The 21,238-nt window shown below is 43.0% G+C and overlaps 1 protein-coding gene across 1 annotated transcript in view; it reads left to right on the top strand.

The window, feature by feature from the left end:
- Positions 1-4: 4 nt before the first annotated feature.
- Positions 5-21,238, top strand: part of Lamc1 (laminin subunit gamma 1) — a gene marked incomplete at its 5' end in the record, with an annotated part of 127,302 nt that continues 106,068 nt past the window's right edge. Inside the window, one exon of the mRNA XM_012512767.2 lies at positions 5-365. Within this exon, the coding sequence (XP_012368221.2) occupies positions 5-365 (361 nt within the window). The remainder of the gene's footprint in view (positions 366-21,238) is intronic.

The following is a 21,238-nucleotide window of genomic DNA, read 5'->3' on the forward strand; positions in this document are numbered from 1 at the left end:
CTGGCCGGTGCTGGTCGTGCTCGCGGTCGCCGCGGCGGGCTGTGCCCAGGCGGCCATGGACGAGTGCACGGACGCGGGCGGGCGGCCCCTGCGCTGCATGCCAGAGTTCGTCAACGCCGCCTTCAACGTGACCGTGGTGGCCACCAACACGTGTGGGACTCCGCCCGAGGAATACTGTGTGCAGACCGGGGTGACCGGGGTGACCAAGTCCTGTCACCTGTGCGACGCCGGGCAGCCCCACCTGCAGCACGGGGCAGCCTTCCTGACCGACTACAACACCCAAGCCGACACCACCTGGTGGCAAAGCCAGACCATGCTGTCCGGGGTGCAGTACCCCAGCTCCATCAACCTCACGCTGCACCTGGGTAAGCGGTGACAGCCCTGTCCCCACTACTGCTCGCCACAGCCCAGCTCGCAGGCTGTCTCCACTCCTGTTGTAGCTAGAGGGGCTCAGCTACAGCCCGGCGTGGGCTGCGCAGAAATTCCTTTCTGCAACTTCTAAAGTTGATTGAACTCATGACATCCGGTGAGGGCCAAGACGCTCCATACCACACTGATGTCTGCTTTCTAGTGCTTCCTAACTTACCGGCTTTTTGCTTGATAGAACATTTGCCATTTCGATTATTAGGATGTCGGTCTTTGCCTGTCTCCCAGCAGGGCCATCCCAGCGCATGCTTGCGTTCAGACAGGAAGATCACTTTAAACACTCTTGCGCTGAAGACACTTAGACGTGTCTGTCTCCAGGATTGAGAGTGATTGCTGTTTGGTCTGTTGAGTTAAGGGAATTCCAAGGGCGCGATTGCCTCTATTACCTATGTGTAAGCAAGCTAAAGATTCACTTTTAAAGTTACTGTTCTTTGGAGCTATTCTGCTTTAATTAAGAGCCACAAAGCGATCACTGCTAATCCTGTTTCAGAGGAAACAAAAGGAAATGCCTGTACTCACTGTAATTGCTGGGCACAGTTTTATTCTTGGGTAAAAAAGTTTTCACTCTCCTGGCTTTGATTCCAAGCAACTGTAGAAATGCACAGAAGTGACTTTTTAGAAGTCAGGAAAGGGATGCACCAAAAACTGCGCAGTCGGCTGTCAATGGAAGCATTAATTATTAACATTTATCAGAAAGTGTTAAGGAAGTTTGATCTAACCTTCATTATTGAGGCATGTAACAAGCAGAAAATTTCATTGTTCTTTCAAAGGGCAGCATATGTGTGAGAAACTGATTTGATTTGTAGGACTTCGGTCCCCATTGCGCTGGGAGACTTGATTTTACCAGTAGCTGGCACTAATGAACTTCCAGAGAGAGGACAGACTGCCCCAAGCCATTCTTCTGTCAAAGCAGGGTAATTCTGTAGAGCTAATAACATTATTTAAGATTGTTTGAAAGGGACATTTTGTAGGCAAATGGTTCTTTTGATCATGATTTGTATTTTTTCCTCACTGCTCCCTAGCACACCAAACTTTATGTAAGAATCAAGATGCCAGAGAAAGATTGTGATTTACAAAAAGTACTTTGAAAAGGGTAATTATACTGTGTGTGGAAGAAATTTTTGAAAGCGGTATTTAGCACCCTTTGTATTAAATATTTTATTTGTAGATTAGTTGTTAGATGAAACTTTTGAAAATGAGTTTATAGGGGCTGGGGAGATGGCTCAGTGGAATAAGCGCTTCCCTAGCAAGCGCAAGGGCCTGAGTTCAATCCCCAGTTCCGCAAAAAAAAAAAAAAAAAAAAAAAAAAAAAAAATCAGTTTATAAAATAAAACTCTCAGGTGCTTTTCAGTAATTGAAGATACAGACTATTGAGTTGAGGTTTTTTTTTTTTTTTAAAGGCGATAGAAGATGTAAGAAGTAGTAGCATCTTGGGGCAGGTGGTTTTCTAAAGTCATTGCAATAGACCCAGGGTTTCCCAAGATTTTGTGGGACTTTTGTGGTCCTTAGCCATTTTCTCCTATTACATTAAAAAAAATAGGCCAGAATTATTTTCACACCTTATATCCAATTTTTGCTAAAATTTCGACTTACTAAAGTTTTCTGTTCAGTTTTGAATATTCTGGAAGTGTTAACTTATCCATTTTCAACATTTGAAAAACCTTGCAGAAAAGTTACTGTCTTGATGTGTGAAAGTGCCTGAATTTCAGCTGAAAAGTCATGAACAGTAGGCTGTCCATCTTGGATTTCCTGGTGTTCTGTTGGAGGTAGGAGGCAGCTAAGGTTTATTGTAAGTGACCACGGAGGTAGGTACATCATTCATCAGCGTTTTCTTCGCTGTTGGGTGGATGGTGTGCCAGAGTAGCAGGTAGATCAAGCTGAGCTGCTGCTTGTAGGAGCAGACATGGTAACTTTGGACCATAGTAATAACAAAGTCAAAAGAGATCTTGGGGTTCCCTTAGTTAGGACTCCCAACTGACTTTTTTGCCTTAAGAGTGTTGTGTACTGGGAACTAGTTTTTGTCCATAAAAAAAAAAAAAAAAATCTTGTTTTTGGAAATAGGTTTGTTAAATAACATTCATAAAACTATGTTTAACATAAGTAATGCATTGCACTAGGAGGTTAAGACAATTGTGATGTCTCCAGGTGACAGGAATTTTTCAGGTCTACCATGATTTTGTAGGACCACTGTTATAAATGTGGTCTTGTATAACAATATTCCATCATGCCACACTGGACTGTGTTATTTTTTGTATTTCTTTTCTCCAGTTATTGTTTTGCCTTCTTTTGCCATGTGCTTTGCCTGTTTTATTCAGCCCTGCAGCCCCAGTTAAGTGCTTGACATAGAGTAAGCACTCAGTAAATATTTGTAGAATGACAAAAGTATCACTAGGAGGATTAAACCAAACTGCTGATGTAAAATTTAATAAAGATTATGTTTCCAAAAAACCACACACAAAAAAAGCTGCATTTAAAACTCTTTAAGAAAAAGACAGTTTTGACTAGTTCCTATTATACTTGTTTTTGGATTGGAAATGATGCCTGGGAGTAAATTAAATGTAGTGGAAGAGGGAGGAAGATTTGTGTGCAGCACGGCTGATTTTCCTCCCCGTTTCATTTCAACGATGAGGCTAATTTATGTGTGCATGAATGTTAGAATCAGCAGTTCATGGCAAATAGGCAAGGCTTTATTTATCATGTGTGTTTTGATATTCATCATATTCACTTCCTGACTCCATTTATTCCACAGGCTCTAGCTAACTAATTATTTCCCATGAATTCAAGGACCATGACTGTTTTGTGCATCCATTAAATCTTCCGCCCAGTTCAGATTTCACATACCCTTAAACAAGTGATGCATATTGTGCTTTGGCCCTCCAGAGCATGTGAAACTCAAGTGAGCAGTGTGCTTCAGGCTTGCTGCCACTTTCGTAGGCTTCCTTTTGATGTGGAACTTTAAACACAGTAAACCTTGGAATAAGTGAAGCCAGATCAAGCCAAGCCAGATCATACTTAAGTAGTTGCAAGAAGCCTATGTTGGGTACTGATCAGAAGTCACTTTTTATTATAAAAATGATATGTGGCATGATATATTTAAACAGTAAATACAAGAGCAAGCAAGTCTGTCTTTTGCTAAGTTCAATGCACCAAAGACCACAAATTCACAAATTTCTTATGTAAACATGAAATTTTCACATACTTCCCAGATTATCTGATCCTTCTAACTGGTGCCTTTGGTTTGTGTTTAGGTGGTGGCTGAGGCATTCTCTAACATATGGCAGGTACAGATTAGATGATTATGCCAGTATCATTCCCTTCCTGTACAAAGGCCAGGAAATTCAGCATTGATCCTGAAAGCTGCTGTTTTATTTAAGACCCATATATCATAATCCTATGTGCAGGGTGCAGTTGTAAAGAGCTAAAGTTATGGGAACGGGAGCTGTATTTTTTCTCCTGTGGAGACAAATCTCACCAGACAGTGTTTCTGAAAAGTCTTTCTTATTTTGCTTTCAACTTTTGGGTCTTCTCTACTAACTTATGTATGTGTTATTCAGTTAACTTTTTATTTATTTATTTTTACATATTTGGTGTAGGATCTCACTACACACGCAGCTCCAGTGCCGCCATGCTTGGTCTTGATGGCTGGCTATGGCCATAGCCCAGCTTGGTGTATGGTGCCGGGGATCGAACTCTGCTCTCTGCGCTTGCCCAAGACTGAGCTATCTCGCCAGCCCCAGCTAACTTTTTTTAAACAGTTTTGCTTTTATGCTTCATACTAACAAGTTACAGCGAGTTTAATCACTGTCCAGGGATAGTTGAGTTGGTAGCACCATTGTAGCTGAAGCTTGGCCTTTTATTAAACAGTCCATTTAATTAATTTTATAATCATTGTGAATGGAAACTTGGCAGACAGGGCCTTGAATCTTGGAGGAAGGTAGCTTTCTGTCTTCTTAAAGCAACTAGGTTAAGAAAACAGTGCTTGTATAGCTGACTCAATCACGGTTTACAGAACTCCCAAAATTAACAGGGAACACAAATTAGTTGCAAGATCCTCAGTTGCTAAGAATCTATGGTGGATTAAGTGAGGCTCTTTGCTGCATATGTGACCATTGTTTTTGTTTGTATAAATAAGAATAATTGATACATAAGGTATTGCATTATATTCTGCTTGGCCTTCTAATAAGTGTGTATGGGACAAACAGCATGCTCCCCACCCCCAGGAGAATCTTTGCAAGGTAGGCTCTTACTGTGTCAGCAATAGCTCACTCTGGTGACTTCACTGTGGTATTTTTGTACCCCGAGGGGACACTATTTTAGTTTGTCTCACAAAGGCCTGATTTTCATTTTGCAGGTTTCAACTTGAGATGTTAAGGAGCTGTTCTTTAATGGCCAGTATTTGTTGAACAGTTTTATAAAAGTTGCTGTTGGCTGTTTTCCTCTTCTCTAGTTCATTGCTTTTTCTGCAAATTCCTTCTCCACTTTTCTAAGACATGCAGAAAAAAACAGAAAAGCCTTTCCATACCAGAGCAGAAGTTGGAGCTATAAGGCATCCCTTTCACCCCATCAATTTGTCACTGATCACATTTGTGGAAGGAATAAAATTTGACTATTTCAGCTCAAAATCCTTTTAGGAAGTGGGGTATGCCTTCTGCTGTGTAGCCCTTTCCCCATGCATATATTCTTATGTTACCATGAAATATTCCAAAATACCTAAGAAATACATGCCCCGGACTCGATGGAAAGGTATAGAGGATCCCGTGTCCAGTCTTAAGGGGCATATACACTTCTAGATGGAATTCTAACAGTTGTAGTACTGCTGTAAAAGCCAAGGGAGCTTTTTGTAAAGCCTCCTCCAGTTGATCACTCATTCGATTTTTTTATAACTCAGTGAAGGCAGAGTAGAGGATCTTGCGGTAGTAGTTGGCCAAAAAAGTCCTGGAGTAGTTAGGCTTTAGACTTCTCAGTCAAGGACACTAGTCCTAAAGCCTATAGCTTGTCTGGTAAAGCTCTCAGAAGGTAGTTATTCCAGGGAACTTCAAAATAAAGCTCGAGTATCCATTGATTCAGAGATGCTTGACTCCTTTGGTTGTCTTCCTTGATGTTCCTCAGCCTGTTCCTAACGACTCTCATTCCTGGTTTCCGCACCTTTCACACCTCACACCGCTCACTATCCCTGATTGAACACGTCTTAACCTCAAGGCTTCCTTTGCTCTTTGCAGGTTTATAGATTCAAAATTTGCATTTCTGTTTAGTTCTTTCTCTAAAGACTTGTTGGATGTGGTTGAGTTGGTGTGTTCACAGGCCGCATCCCAAACTAAATTCAGTCCTTATTGTCTCACCCAGTGCAAAGCTGTTTCTCTACCCCAGGGAACAATTCCATGCCTCTCAACCAGCTTTTTCCAAGTGTTCTCTAAAATTCAGTCATGCTGGACAGGTTCTCATCAGTAGAGTCGACTTTGATGAGCGGGTATGATCTACTGCTGTGGGGCAGATCAGTGAAGGCCAGCTCTAACTTTCCTGCCCTCCTTAACTACAGACTGCACTGGACTCTACTCTTATCCTACACTGGAGGTGGTGAACGTATGGCATGCCTGTTATTTGTTTTTTGTTTATTTTTAAAGACAAAAGATGTTCACATATGAGTTGTGTTTTCTAAACTAAAACCTCAAGAGGTTAATTGTGCTCTTGGCCCTTTGTGATAGGCAGGTGAGTTTTGCACTGCAGTTTGGGCTCTTGTCTGTAAATGGTTTGCCATCACTGCCAAGCTACGGAGGCTCAGAAGCGCTTCTTACCTTTTATTCTCCTTGCCTGTGCTTTTTGAATTCACCTATCCTACCACAGCAGCTTTCTAACAAACGGGTGGTCTTTCTGCTTTCAGTTTTGCTCTGCTTCTCAATGTCTGATGAGGTTATGTCCCAATCAACCCATTGTAACTTGCAAATATAGTAAGAGGAAAAGGCATTTAATATACCCAACCTGTTGAACATCTTAGCTTAGCAATATAGTACAGTGGAGAGGATTGATTATTAACTCATGTTGAGGAGCAGACAAGTTGTGATTCTTGGCAGCTAACCGGAATTCCTGCAAAACAATCTTACTGAGTATTGATAACCCAGGTTCAAAACTCAGTGTAGTTTTTACTGATGCATATCACTTTTGCCTCTTTACAAAACCCAAAATACCTAAGTCAGACCATCAAAAGTTGGGGACCAGCTGTGTTTGAGCAGCCATGGTCGGAAGAATCTGTAGTGCTCTTTTGACTGTATAATTTTCTAACTGAAAGTTCTACAGCAGCTCCTCAGGTTTTTAGGGTAAAGTCCAAATTTTGGCATGGTAGACAAGGTACTGCAGGATGTTTTTTAGATTGTAGGCTGAGACCAGCTGTCATTTCTGCTCATGAAAGGGCTGCATTTGGATCACTTTTCCCCACAGTCAAACTTTAAGGAGTCTTTCATCCCTGCCCTCTTCTGCCCCATTCTTTGGCCCAAATTAGGTGTGCCAGTCATACCACCCTGCAGGTATCTGTCTTAGCCTTACCATATGGTATGCTTCTTGTTTATTTATACTTCTCTAGACGAAGGACTTTTTTAAATTTTTTGTTCTGTTTTGAGATGGGGTTTTGCCATGGGCTGAAGCTGGTCTCTTAACTCTTAAAAAATTTTCCTGCTTTGGCCTCTCAAGCAGCTAGGCCTGTAGGTGCATGAAGTTACTGGAGGCAGAGTTAGCAGGTTAGTCATATTTTCAGTTCAGTACATACTTGTTATTTGCTTGCTGTGTTGCAGCACAATGCAGATTCCTGGATGGGTGGTGACTCAGGACGTTGCCTTGCCCTCGTGCTTAGGAAGGTCTAGATGAGGACCTGTATCGCCAGGCCTGGAGCTAGGCAGGTTACTGCCTTGTGGGAGGATCCTGCCTAGCCCTCCCATCAACTTTTTTATGAGTTATGAGCTAGGAATGGCTTGTACTTTTTTAGTTAAAAAAGGAATCAAAAGAAGACTATAATGTTTTGTGACATGTGCAAATTACGTGAAATCCAAATCTTAGTATTCACAAAGTTTTATGGAAACACAGTTAAGCCCATTTAATAATTGTTTATGGTTGTTTTGCACTACAAAGCGGAGTTAAGTAACTTTGACAGACTCCATATGTCCCAGCCCACAAAAGCTAAGATATTTACTATCTGGCCCTGATGCACAAGTTTGGTGATCTCTGCTGTAGACCAGTATGCTCCAGGTAGTCCTGTGTGAGAGAAGCAAGCACAGAAGGGCCTCACTTACCTTTTGGAAAAGGTTGGAGAAACTGTATCTCTAGTGTTTAGCCACATCCCTGCATAGTGCTTGCTAAGTATATGTAGGGGAAGGGAGTAATGACTGCCTGAATTATACCCAGAACACTGCATATTTAAATTCTTTGAGAAATACCTTTGACTTGTGTATGTTTTCTTCCTGCTTTGTCTCCATTTTCATGAGGTATGTGCCATGATAGTAGCTAGTATTTAAGTGTGGCATATAATAATTTTACTTCCAAAACTTAATGTAATAAGTTAGATGTAGAAGTGATATGGAATTGGAAGATGGATGACTGTCCTTTTTGGGGTACAAGTGAGACTTTTATATGACTTTAAATCAGCCTAGAGAAATTTTATGAGAAAACTGTTCATAAACTCTTACATGTATTTGTGACATTTTAATGATAATTTCCCTTTTTTTTTTTTTTTACAGAGAGTCATTTTAAAAATATATATTCACTCTTAAAAATATATATTCACTCGTGCAGTAAGACTCTGAAAGAGGGTTGTTAGGCAGTTGAAAGGTTACAATAAAAATTCTTGCATGCTTAGTATGTATAGCATTATTTTTTATTTAGCCTGTTATTGGTCGAACTAGAAGACAGGTACTGGTGTTGGCCCTTGCTCCTGGTGAGGCAGAGTCAGCGTGGCCCATGTGGGGGGAGAGCAGCAGCAGCTGTGGAGAGTTAAAAGGCAGCCTCTCTGACTCACTCCTAGTCTGCAGCAGCACTTAATTGACAGTGCTACCTTTGCTCTGTTTGAGTTGTAGGGAAAAGTGTCAAAGTTTAGAGAAGAGCTGTTTGTTTATTTTTACTGCTTGAAATTCCTGAGAAGACTTTTAAAAACAAAGGATTAATCTGTCACTTAAATAGTCGGTGTCAGTGGGGTAAATTTTAAGATGACTGTGCACTGGGGTTCTGTTACCATGTGTTGGTCGCTTGTCCTGAGACTTGTCGGAGGACATTGGTGGAATTTGCAAGCATCTTCCTTCTCGTAGGTTGATAAAATTGGATGTTTTGTGTTTGGGCTAAAAATTGACAGCATGCTAATCGAGGCTGATAGAAAGTTCATTTATGGAAATATCCCCGAGCGTTGCACTAGGGTTGGGGACACTGATCAAGTGTGTCTGCCGCATCTCTTCCCGAGCTCTCTTCCAAGGGAGCAGCCTAAAATAGCTAAGCCCAGGCAGTCTGGTGCCCTTGGTAGCCACATATTCATGAAATAAAAAAAGGTACTTATCTCTATTTATTTATTTTTATTTATTACATTTATTTATTGTGTGTGTGTGTGGCCAGCTCAGCCCACCAGGGGGCGGGTCTGGCTGGCATGTGGTGCTGGGGATCGAACCGCGGTCCCTGTGCTTTGCCAAGCTTGTTTCAAGTAGGTGCTTTAGACCACTGAGCCATCTCTCCAGCCCCAAAATTTGGTGTTTTTTTTTTTTTCTTTTTTTTTTTTTGGCGGAACCGGGGATTGAACTCAGACCCTTGTACTTGCTAGGGAAGCACTTATTCCACTGAGCCATCTCCCCAGCCCCTTATCTCTTTCTTAGACAGTGGCACACTTAGATCTCTTGTGGGAGGAAATGCCGTGGCAAGGCTGACAGATACTTTAGGGATTTACATTATTTCTTTTAAAATGGTAGGGTTTTGTCCCTGTTTTCAGTTCTCTGATTACTGCTGTGTGGCTTTTTTCAGTTGTATTGAAGGTGACTTTATTATTGTTTGATTCTTCGGATTTTTATTTTATCCATTTTGTTTTGAATGTTCGTGGACATCTTAACTCACATTCAACCTTCATTTTTTTCCCCTTGAGTTTGGTATATAGTCTTGTATAGAGTTAGAGACCCAGTAATTTTGTTACCAGATGATAAACCACAGTATACCTGAAGGTTTCTGCCACCCAGAATGATGTGGTGGTGGCTGTTTAGTCACACATATTTGTAAAAGGTATTTTATTGCATGTAAATTATTCTTTAATCATTTATTTATTTATTTATTTGGTACAGGATCTCACTATGCAGCTCAGATTCATAGTGAGCTTCCTGTGTCAGCCTCCCCAGCGCTTGGATGACAGGCATGTACCACCATGCCCGGTTTAGGTGACCAGCTTGGTGCGGGGCTGGCGTGGCATGCGGTGTTGGGGATCGAACTCTGGTTCTTGCACTTGCCAGGCAGGCACTTAGGCCGCTGAGCTATCTCCCCAGCCCATTCTTTAAAAAGAACGAAGATACTTTTAACTGTTTATAGTACAAAATAATATATAGGCAATTTAAGTAATTTCTTACCGGTATGAATTGGGTATTAAAGTAGGATCACCTAAGCGGTATTTCTCTTACTATTTTTCTCCTCTTTCCTGGAATTTGCTGACATTGTAGGCATTGCCAGATACTTACTGAGCTCACAGTCAAGTGAGCATGCTGATTTTAACTGAGCTGTCAGCCTGCTTGCCGAGCCTGAGGAAGGGCGCAGGGGCTGTCGGAGGGACGCCCTGCCTGCTTCTCTCGCCTCTGCAAGCCGTAGTGTTTTCCCCCATCCTTCAGAGTTTCCCATAGAAGCATGGTAAGTTTGTGGTTGTTGCTACAGAATTAGATAATTTTTTAAAAGTGTCTTTGTGTGGCTCATTTATTCATTTATTTATTTTGGTATTAGGGATTGAGTTCAGGACCTTGCATTTGCCAGGCAGGTGCTTATGCAGCTCAGCTATCTCCTCAGGTGTTTTTTTTTTTTTTTTCTTTTAATAACTTACTACTTGATTTCCATGGTAAAAACTTTTTTCCCTCAGTAATAGAAAATGAGCCCATGGGCTTCACACTGAGACATATAATCAGGTCCTTAAAAAATTGTTTTTAAAATGTTAAGATAGTGTCTTGCAAAGAAAAAAAGAAGGAAGGGAAAAAGAAATATATATGTATATACATAGGATAGCTTGGGTAACTATACTACTGATTTCTGCTGGTCTATTGAAAGGAGTGGTTAATGCTTAATTTTCTCCTTTTTAATTTTTTCACTAATTTTGCATGCTTATATCTGGCAATCTGAGCAACTAATTTGAAGACAACAATCTGCAATATAACAAGCATTGTTGAATTCCTGTCATTTTATTTAGTGAAATTCTGTATTGTTTTTATTTTTTATTTTTTTCTATTTTTTGGTATTCTCTTAAAAAAAGAAAAAAGATAAGGTCTTGCTAATTGCCTGATCTTGGGCTTGAATTTGTGATCCTCCTAACAGCCTCCCAGCGTGTTGGGATTACAGGTATGTGCTGCCACACCCAGCCGAGACCAGAATGCTTCACAGATAACTTACATACTGTGAAGACCCCATCTTCATTCCTTGAACGTGTGTTAGATAGTGGTTTCCTGTTAGTGAGCTTTTCAGAATAGTAGGTCTACAGCTTGAATTGTGTGGCTTTCGTGGCAGAGCGTATGGAGCTTTGAGAAGTATTTGTGAGTATGTGAAAAGACCCACCAGCTCTGGGTGAGAGGAGTTCGTTGCACTGAGATCTGGTTCTTAGGCACAGGCATTAACAAGGCAGCTGGGGAGAAAATTCACTTGGGGACATCCTAATACTGTATAGGATGTGTGGGTTGCATAGCCGGTTGCCACCTCCTCTGTAGCCTGAGGTCGTGTTTGCATTGTGTTTGAGGAGATGAGACACAAAACCTCACGTACAGGAAAAGTCATTCATTGGAGCCCTTTAAAGTGCCGCACAAGAGCAGCCGAGCACAATGCGGAGGGTGGGCAGAGGTCAGTCAGGAAAAGCTGCCTGAGTACTGGAGAAAAGTAATGGCCATGAGGAAAGGACTGTCCAGGAAGGGCGAGTTGCTTTGAAAAAGATGTAAAAGTAACTAGATAATGGTAAAAGAGTTACTGCCTTTTGTGACGTAATGGGGGTGAGTTGAATGGATTCTGGAGAGAATGGGAGCTTGCCAACTGGGTGGTGAATGTAAGTTACTGTACCTGGTTTTTTTTGAGCAGCACTTCCTGCAGCTTCTGAATTCTTCAGTCTTGAGAACTGTTGCTGACCCCTCTGGAATAACAGGGTAAGATGCTTGAGTCCTGCAGGTATAAGTGGCCTGCGGTCAGGCCCATTGTGGTACAGAGGTTATGCTTTTGCCTCTACCATGTGAGCTCAGACCCGGTAAGTGGTGGCAGAGCGATTTCATTTGGGGGCTGAGATGACTTTCTCAAACCAAGCACCAGGCCTGCTTTCTCTGACAGAAGTCTCTGCTTGAGGAGCTCTGGGCTGGGGTTGTTGTGTTAAAAAAAGGATTTACATTTGTAAAGGACAGAGGATTGTTTCCAAAGGAAGAATTTTAGGTTTAGAGTACTTACACTAATTATGTAATGTTTAGTCATTAATGACTCCAGCAATTTCTAAAGAATTTATTGCATTTCAGAATGAGGTCCTGGGTTTGTCAGTGTGGGGACTGTGTACCCTGCCCCATTTCCTGCAGGGTGACCACACTTTGTTCTACAGGGGAATGCCACCTTATCTCTTTCCTACCTTATCCAGGCCTGCTTTCTGGCTGTTGAGTTTGCTTCAATTGCTTATTTATCTGACATCCTTAAAGATAAAGCAGCCTGGTTCATATCCAGGTGTCTCCCGTGCTGCACGTAAATTCTACCCCTTACGTAGTGGCATGTTTTTTGTTAATCAGGTTTGCTGGCTGAGCAGGTCTAGCACACCCTTTATTGACTGACCTATAGATGACTTTTGTGGTCCCTAGAGCTTTCCTTGTCATTGTTTTCATCTTTCTGACTCAGAAGTGATGCCATTCACTTTGTTGTCTTTTATTTTCTTAGACAAGATCTTGCTGTGCATTCCAGTCTGGGTTTGCACTCATATGTAGCCCAGGCTGGCCTTAGACTTGGGGTGACCCTCCTGCCTGCGGGGCTGGGCTTTCTATATATGCAAATTTGCCAGTCTGTCCATCCCTTCCCTTTTTAGTCTTCTAAGAACATGACTGAGCTAAGATTCATTTAAGGAGTCATGAATACCTTATTATTTTTGTTTTGCTTTGGCTTTCTTTGGAAAGGGCTTCATAATTACCATTTAGGAAATATGTTTCTCAAGTATTTTTTTTTTTTAAAGGAGGAAAGGTTTATTCAACTCACAGTTTGTAGAAGCTTCAGTCATTATCAGCTGGCTCTAAGGGAAGGTGGCCTGGCAGAGGGGCAACCATTCATCGTGGTAAAGCAGTAAGAGAGAAGGGATGAGCAACCCTCTTTCTGTCTCTTACACTGTTGCAGGCTAACCTGCGCTAGGGTGGGTATAGCACTCACATGCCTAATCTCAGCATTAGACCATGAATCAATCACACTCTAGATTCAACTGTTTTTGAAAAAAAACCCATGAGGCTTCAGGGGAAAATCCAGACGCAAACCACAGCATTCGGTCCCTGCCCCCTAAAGACTCCCACATTACTTTACACAAAAGGCATTTAGTCTATCTCTTAAAGAGTTCCCAAAGTCCCACCAGTTTCAGTAGTGCTGAAAAGTCCCAGTTCCAAGTGTGCCGTGAGATGTAAGGCAAACTCTTAGCTGTGAGTCCCTGTACAGATGAAAAGAAAGTTAACCATTCCAATGTTCAGTGGCACAAAATAGACATTTTCTTGCCACAAGTTGTAGACAGGGAGATGCAAAGAAAGAAGACCAAAGCGAGGCCAAAGCCAGTGGGCCAAACATTAAGTCCTGTAGTTCTCCTGGCTGCATCCAAGGCAATCTGTGGCAAGATGCGAACTCCAAAGGGCTTGGATAACTGCCCTTACGGCACTTCTGGTGGTGGTAGCTCCCGTGGATTCTCTCTTGGGTCTGCTCTGCCCCTTCCTGGCAGTTTTCCTTAGATGAACCATGTACCTGGCTTCTCCAAACTACTGCAGTCTTTACTGTAGCTTTGGCCTCACAAACAGCTTCACGCACTACCTCTCAGTCTGTGGACATGAACAAAATGTAGACAAACGTTCTGCTGTAATACCCATCTTCTGGAGTTGAACGGCCAGTGCAGTCCTTCTTCCCTCTGAGCTGGATCTTTACTGGCTTTCTGGTCTTCTGAGCTCTGACCAGAATCTCAGATACAGCACAGCCTCGGGTGTGCCAGCTCTCTCTACTTCGTCATCCTGCACCTCAGAATCGTCCCAAACTCTTGCCACAAGCCATTCCCAAAAGCTCCTGAGCTGCATGGTCAGGTAGAGACAGCAATGACCCAACTTTGCTGGTACCAAATTCTGTGTTGTTCTCATTGCTGAGACAAAATATTCTGCACCCAACGTTAAAGGGAAGAAAGTTTATCCAGCTTAGTTTGTAGAGGTTTCAGGCCCTAATTGGCTGGCTTTGAAGTCGGGTGGCACATGGCAGGGGGTAACCGTTCATGATGGTGGGAGATATGAAAAGTGACAAGGGAGGAGCGGAGAGCAAGCCTCTTTCTGTCCCCTATGTTGCGTCTACCAAGAGTTTTATGCTGCCCCTCATCTCACTTTACCTCTATTTGTAAAATTAAAGATAAGGGGGAAAAAACCCAGAACTTTTCTCACTAGAGCTTTACAGGTGTGAGCTGGCTGATCAAGTATAGTATTACTGTCACAGCTCCTCTGCCTTTTCTGCTTTCTTTACAGACCTGCCTAGGCAACATTGTCATTCTGTCGTCCCTCCTTCCCTTCCTTCCTGAGACAGTCTCGCTGTGTAGTACAGGCTGGCCTTGATCTCGCTTACGTGTAGCCCAGGCGCTGTGACCCTCCTGCCTCAGTCTCCCTGGTGCTGGGATTATAGGCGCGCACCCACCTGACCGCTGTGTGTATTTCTGAGATGAGTGCGGGGCTGCATCATTGCTGTGGAGACACTGGTGAGTTTAAGTGCTCATGCTCAGCTTTGTTTCCAGATCAGCTCGGGTGGGATGGTGCCTGTTGTGGCATTGGAGGGCTCCACCCGGCTCTCTCCCCCTAGTTGGGAAAGTACAGAAGCACAATCACATTTCCAGGGCTGTTCCATCACTTTGTTCAGACAGAGTGAAAAAATCTCATTTCTAAGAGGAGAACTTTATGGTTTTTAGAGAGAAGGTGGGGACATCCTGATACAGTGGGATTTTGAGTTTTTTATTTTCTGACTGGCACTGGCAGTGATACCCCCTTCTCTTCCAGCACAAATCCTAATAAGACACAAGAATGATCTGACCACGTGGTCTCACAATTCATGCCTATCTTCAGAAAGAGTTAAGGAGTAAGTCATGTAACTTGGTAATGTAAAATGCTTAGATCATGGTATGGAATTTAAACTGAGCATAGTAATGTGCACTGAAAACCCTAGTACTCTGGGTAGATCTCAAGCTTTAGCCTGAACTGAACAATTTAGTGAGGCCTTATTTCAAAATAGAAAATAAGAAAAAAGCTGAGGATCCAGATTGGTATGGAGGCTTTAACTTTATTCCCTAGTATGTCTGTCTGTCTGTCTGTCTCTGTCTCTGGATCTCTCTCTCCTTCTCTTCCTCTCTCCCTCCCTCTCTCCCTCCCTTCCTGTCTTTCTCTCACCAGTTTTTGACTCTGTTCATCATGACACTTAGACCCTTAGGTTTCTGGAATGTGGGCTTCTGATGGATGCAGTTCCTGTGCCTTGAACGCATCCCCCAAGGTTTCTGTGTTACAGTGTGACAGCTGGAGAACTGGGACCTTGTGAGTGGAGCCCGGGGGGCGAGCCTGTGCTCTCATGAGCGGGCTTTTCTTGTGTGTGCTCTTGCCCACCTGAGGCCCTCTGCCACATTACAGTGCCCCAAGGAGGCCCGCAGAATGCCAGCGCCGTGCTCGTGGATTCTCAGCCGAATGAGTTCCTGTTTGCTGGGGCTGTGGTTCTGTCACAGCAGCATGCGGTGGGCTAAGACAGTGGCCAGGTGGAGTAATAAATGAGATTGAGAGTTTCAAAGAACTTAGGAAAATTTAAGCTGTAAAAATGTTTTAGGTCTAGATCTTGGTTTACATTTTATTTACTGTTTTATGGAAGAAGTTAAGATGGGTGGAGCTGCTGTGGGCTGGCAGTTTTGTCTGCTTGTACATAATGAGCCACTGGTCCTCAGTGGCTCCTACTTGTCAGGTATATTTTTTGAGACCAGGTTTTGCTACTTAGTGCAGGCTGGCCTTGAGCTCACTTATGTAGCCAGGCTGGCCTTGAACTCATGGCCTTGATCCTTCTGCCTCAGCTTCCTGAGTGCTAGGATTACAGGCGTGCACCCTCTCACCTGGCTTTGCCAGGTATGCTGTTGTGATGGGGCTGGTGTCAACCATTTGGCGTTACTGTTTCTAGGTTATTTTTGCCCCAGATCACAGCCTGATATGGATGAATGGCCTGGAAACTTCTGTTGAAGTTGTTCCTTTTGTAGATGGGAAGCAAGAGGCAGACCGTGATGCTTATTGGGGGTTGTTGAGACTTAGAAATCAAAGGAGCAATTGTGTTTTCTGCTTACTTTGGTCACATGATTCCCTCTTCATGGGAACATGGTCGTTTTCCAGGCTTCTGTGTCTTGGATTAACTTTTAGGGCAGCTCTATACATAGTTTTGAATTTATAGTAAATGTTTTAGATAAATTCATGGGATACAAAGTCTCCTAGAGATGATAAATTCTTAGAATTCTACAGATTATGAAAGTTTGTGGGAACATCTGTCATGCAGCTGTAATAGGGTTTGTTTACTTTATCAGGAGGCTGTGGCGGCTCAAGCCCATCTGTTTATTGCTGTTTTCAGCGTTTCTGCCATAGGCCACGAAATAAGTTAGCGCCAGCTCCTGGAGGACTTGGGAATCACTCGTTCTGTGGCCATTCTAATAAGGTTTTAGTTTTAACCTTATATCCACTTTAAAGCTTTTATGTCCTGGCCCAGACGTCAGTGGTGAGTCCAGGCCACCCCAGCTGGGCTGATTCTGGAGATGAACAAGCCTTCCAGATGTCTGAAGAATGTTGACTTGGATTCAGGGCCGCTTTTCTGGTGTCTGTCTGTATCTGTGCTTTCTTCGTTTCTACTTTCAGAGCACGGAAGTAGGGATGAGTGCTTTTTGGAGTGGGAAATAAAGCAGATACCAAATTTTTTTGGGGGAAACTCGATTTGCTAGTGATCTTTCTGTGACAGAAAGGAGAGACAGATCTGTTGGTAGATGGGGTGCTGGGTGTGAGACTTTGGAAGTTACTAAAAACTGACTTACGTTTCAAGTGATTTTCAGTTATGAAACAGGCCCCTGATGCTCGGAATCAGCAGCCTTTTAGCCGTGCCTCACTAAGTAGGCCTTGTTTTTGAAATTTGCAGCCTTGCCTAGATCCCTGCTGTCTTTTTGTCTTCCTGCTCACACACAGCTGTTTTTGTTCTTGGATCATTTTGGGTTCCACCGCCTGGTGACTTCCGCAGGTCCCTTTTATGGTGAGTAATGGACACAGGGGAGTTTGAACACCGAGTGTGCGGTTATTCAAACAGGAAGTCTCCAGGAAGCGCAGTATCCTTGTCAGAGGACAAAAGACGGGACAGGAAAGGCCATTGATGATTCTAGTCTTGAAACATCTGCAGGAAAGCCGCTAGCAGTTTCAGAGGTACATTCAGAAGCTGACAGATGATAGTTTATTTGGAACTTCATCCACTTTTGTTTTAAAAATGTTTGAGCTGGGTGTGGTGGCGCATGCCTGTAATCCCAGCACTCAGGAGGCTGAGGCAGGAGGATTGCTCTGAGTTCCAGGCCAGCCTGAGCTACAGAGTGAGCTCAAGGCCAGCCTGAACTGCATAGCAAAACACTGTCTCAAAAAGACCAAGAAATGGGCTGTGGAGATAGTTCAGTGCTATAAGTGCCTGCCTGGCAAGCATGAGGTCCTAATTTCTGGGACCAAAAAAAAAAAAAAAAAAAAAAAAAGTTTGAGGTATTAGGCCTAAAGAAAGAAAGAGGGTTTGAACCCGCATGTGCTGTGCTGGCCCCACCCCTGAGGCACGCTGAGACAGCGATTGAGACTGGACATGGTGGCACACATCTGTAATTCCAGAGTTTGAGAGGCTGAAAACAGGAAGATCACTATAAGTCTGATCTATGTAGTAACATCCTGTAGACCCTGTAGTAAAAACATAAAAAAAGAAGAAAAAAAGAGAGAATGTAGTAGCATCAGTGGTGTTAAAAACAGGAAGAAGACCTGCCCATGGATGACTGTGGGTCTTAGGAAAGAGACTGCACTCAGCTTTACCAGAGGTAGCAGGCTGCATCCAGGATCCAGGAGTGTCCGGGACTCGCAGGGGACCGCCTGCCAGAGCTGACAAGGTTGGCTCAGAAGGCGCTTTACGCCGAGCCTACGATTATTGACACGGAGGACCGTGGGATACAGAAGAGCACAGGTGGCAGGGGAGGAGCAGGCAGTCGGAGGGGAGAGCAGGAAGGTGTCCAGCAAGTGTACTCTGAGACAAACATAAATTGCCATGTGAGAGGGCAGAAGTACCATTTAACTGCAGAGGAGACGGGGTTATAGCTGATCGAGACAGATGACTGCCCAAAGCGAGTATCTGGAGACTGTTAGGATTCCTCCCCACCTGGGCAGTCTTTGATTATGTGATAGAGGATTGCCAGAGCCAGTCAATTAAATTCTGATTGTAGATTCGAGAATTAAGATTAAAATTGGGAAGTAAAGGAAGGGGGTCTCCCAGTTCACAGCTCTTCACATTACCCATGTGGAGTGATGCAGATGCTGGGGGAGTGTTAGGCTTTATGAATGGGGGTGAGAACATTCAGGTGGAGGTTCTGTGCGCTGTACCCCCCACTGTTAGTGTCAGCCACAGTACGTGGTCACACCGCATTGATGTGGCTCCAAGTTTTTTTGACTACTTTGCTGTCCTGCTCCTAATTGTCCTTCAGAATGGACCAATGAAGATGTCAGCTCCTCTAGAAAGGCTGTGCCGATTTCCAGTTTCTCCTGTGCTTTGCACCACTTGCGTTGTGCTGCTCCATGTTCACACCTCCCTCCCTTTCAAAGTTCAGTTGCTGTGTAAGTGCCTGTGATGTGACCTACGGTATCATACTGTGTTCTCCATCTCCTCCTTCAGACTCCATTTATTGAGGAAAAGACAAAATCATTGAGTTCCTACTTCACTGACCAAATAATTCTTGAGTGCCTGTTTGGGAGAGGCGCTGAGAAGTGCTGGGCACAGGGCAGAGAACAGTGGAACTGAAGTTCTGAGTGAAAAGCATGTAACCCAAAGGGCCTTGCCCCAAAGAGGGTTGTATCAGCTTTTTTCCTCCTCGGTGTATGGCATAATGCATCTTATATGGTAGCAGGTGCTCCAAAAATTGCTGAATGACTTCCTACTTTTTTTTTTTTTTTTTTTGAGACAGGGTCTTGCTATGTAGTTCAGTCTGGCTTTGAATTTGTAGCAGTCCTCCTGCCTCAGTCTTCCACGTGCTGGGATTCAGGTGTGCATCACCACGCCTGGTTTGAATTCTCACTCCTATGAAGAGCAGGGCCATAGAGCTCATATGATATAAGAAGCAGCAGTTTTATTTAATGAAGACCACCTTTTAATTAGGGTTACTGAAGCTGCATGAGTGGACTGGGACGGCTAGTACGTGGGTAGCTTTCTCACTAGCATTGTCAGGTCAGACTAAGCCTCCGCACCAGAGACCCAGTAGCAGATGAGAAAACACTGGCCTTTGCTATTTCTGGGACAAGTGGCCCAGGGCATCAGGGTTGCTCTGCTTTGTATAGATGACCTGGGTTTTGGGAACCTTTATGGTAGTATCTACCATCCCTGAGTATGTTGTCCTTCCCTTTGTGGCTGAAGTTGCCTGGTGGCCACCTCTGGGTTGCAGGCAGGAGCACACTGTTGAGGAGTATGTGCCCACAGGTTGAGACTGAAGTCCTGAAGGGGGCACAGCCGTATTTGCTTTGCCTGTCTATGAAAACGGCGGAAGTGCGTCTTAGCTTCTCTACCACTGATGGCAGCACTTCCGCTCTGGTGTGGTATGTGCCAACTCCCGCCTTGCGGACCCTTGTTTCTCTTAAATTTTCATCTTTCTGCAGAGAGCTTTCTTCAGAGGACCCCATTCTGCTGCTAGCAGTTTTAGGAAATTGATGTAGGAAAAAACTGCAAATGTGTGCACGGTGAACTTACAAAACCCAGGGCTTCCAAAGAGCCCCTGCACCAAGGGGTGGCATACACCGGCTGCTCTTTTCAGTCCTGGTCTTTAAAGAACTCAGTGTAGTCTGCAGTGTTTCTGGGGGTCCCAGCCTCTGCTTCCTTCACCCCGAGACCTCATAGCGTTGGGGTTGTGTGTTCACGCTGCTGGGTGGTATGTCAGAGCTAGCTAGGAGAAGAACGTCCACACGTACCGTGAAATCTTGATGAACTCAGCACTTCTGGCCATGTTTCCTTTCAGCTGTGACAAATGAATCAAAGCTGTTTTAAAATCCAGATGCGTTTCAGATTGAGGACAGCAGGAATGAGAAAACATTGCATATTGTTCTATTGCCTGTTAGTCAACTTGATCAGCCTTCTTCCAGACTCGTAGAGCTAGGTACTTGACTTCTAATGGTCAAGTTAGTAAAACAGGTGTCTATGATACCTGCCATTATGCCCCACTGATACAGTACTTTAATATTTTTGCAGTTAAATAGGTTCACATAAAATGGGCTGACTGAAGGCTGTAATAGCCTCTCAGTGAGCCGTGGTTTTTGTCAGACAAACATCTGCTGCTTAAAACTTTTTTTTTTAAATTTTAATTTTATTGAGAAGCAAACATGAATGAGACAGTTTCAAAGCTGATTAATAGGACAGTTTCAATAATCAATACATTGTACATTGTTATATTCTTAGTGCTTATTCATAGTATAAGAAGCAGACAGGATATCCTGTCCAAACACTATTAGTACACCTCTTCTCATTGAATTAAGCGAAAGTAGCTCTGTGTCTGTCCTATTTTGTGTATATGAATACAAAATGATCTTTCCTTTGTATCCCCTCCCTTTTTTTTTTTTGTCCCATCAGAGGTGGATATTCTGTTGGCATCTAAGTACTATAGGTGTTTGAATTCAACTAAACAATCTAATACTGTCTAGCAGTCTATAATATTAGTGGGTTATCCTCAGAAGTTATTATTTTTTTTTTCTCAGAAGTTATTGACTTGAGCCTTTTACAGCTCATTGTATTAATATGGCTTTACTTTATATACCTCATTTTTATACTTTTCTGCTGGATGGTTAAGACCAAGATATAGCAAGACCTCTATAACAAGAAATGTAACTTTTGTATCTGATAAGGTCAGTCAAAACTTTTTGTACTTAGAATCATGGATGAGAGAAATGGACTTACATCACATTTGATTATAATAAATTACAGCACTTTTATAAATAGTGATGCTATTGAAGACTAAAAATTTGCACATAATTGGTCATTCAGTAAATGGATAAATTATTTTAGTGCAAACTTATTGAAAGGAGAGTTTTAATAGATTGACAAAACCAGTTTGAGTTGATCAGTTATTAAATTATAGTAATAATACTTATAACTACCAAGAGGGTATTATATC

This window comes from Octodon degus, unplaced genomic scaffold (genome assembly GCF_000260255.1).
Source record: "Octodon degus isolate 3935 unplaced genomic scaffold, OctDeg1.0 scaffold00273, whole genome shotgun sequence".
In the NCBI taxonomy this organism is placed as follows: domain Eukaryota; kingdom Metazoa; phylum Chordata; class Mammalia; order Rodentia; family Octodontidae; genus Octodon; species Octodon degus.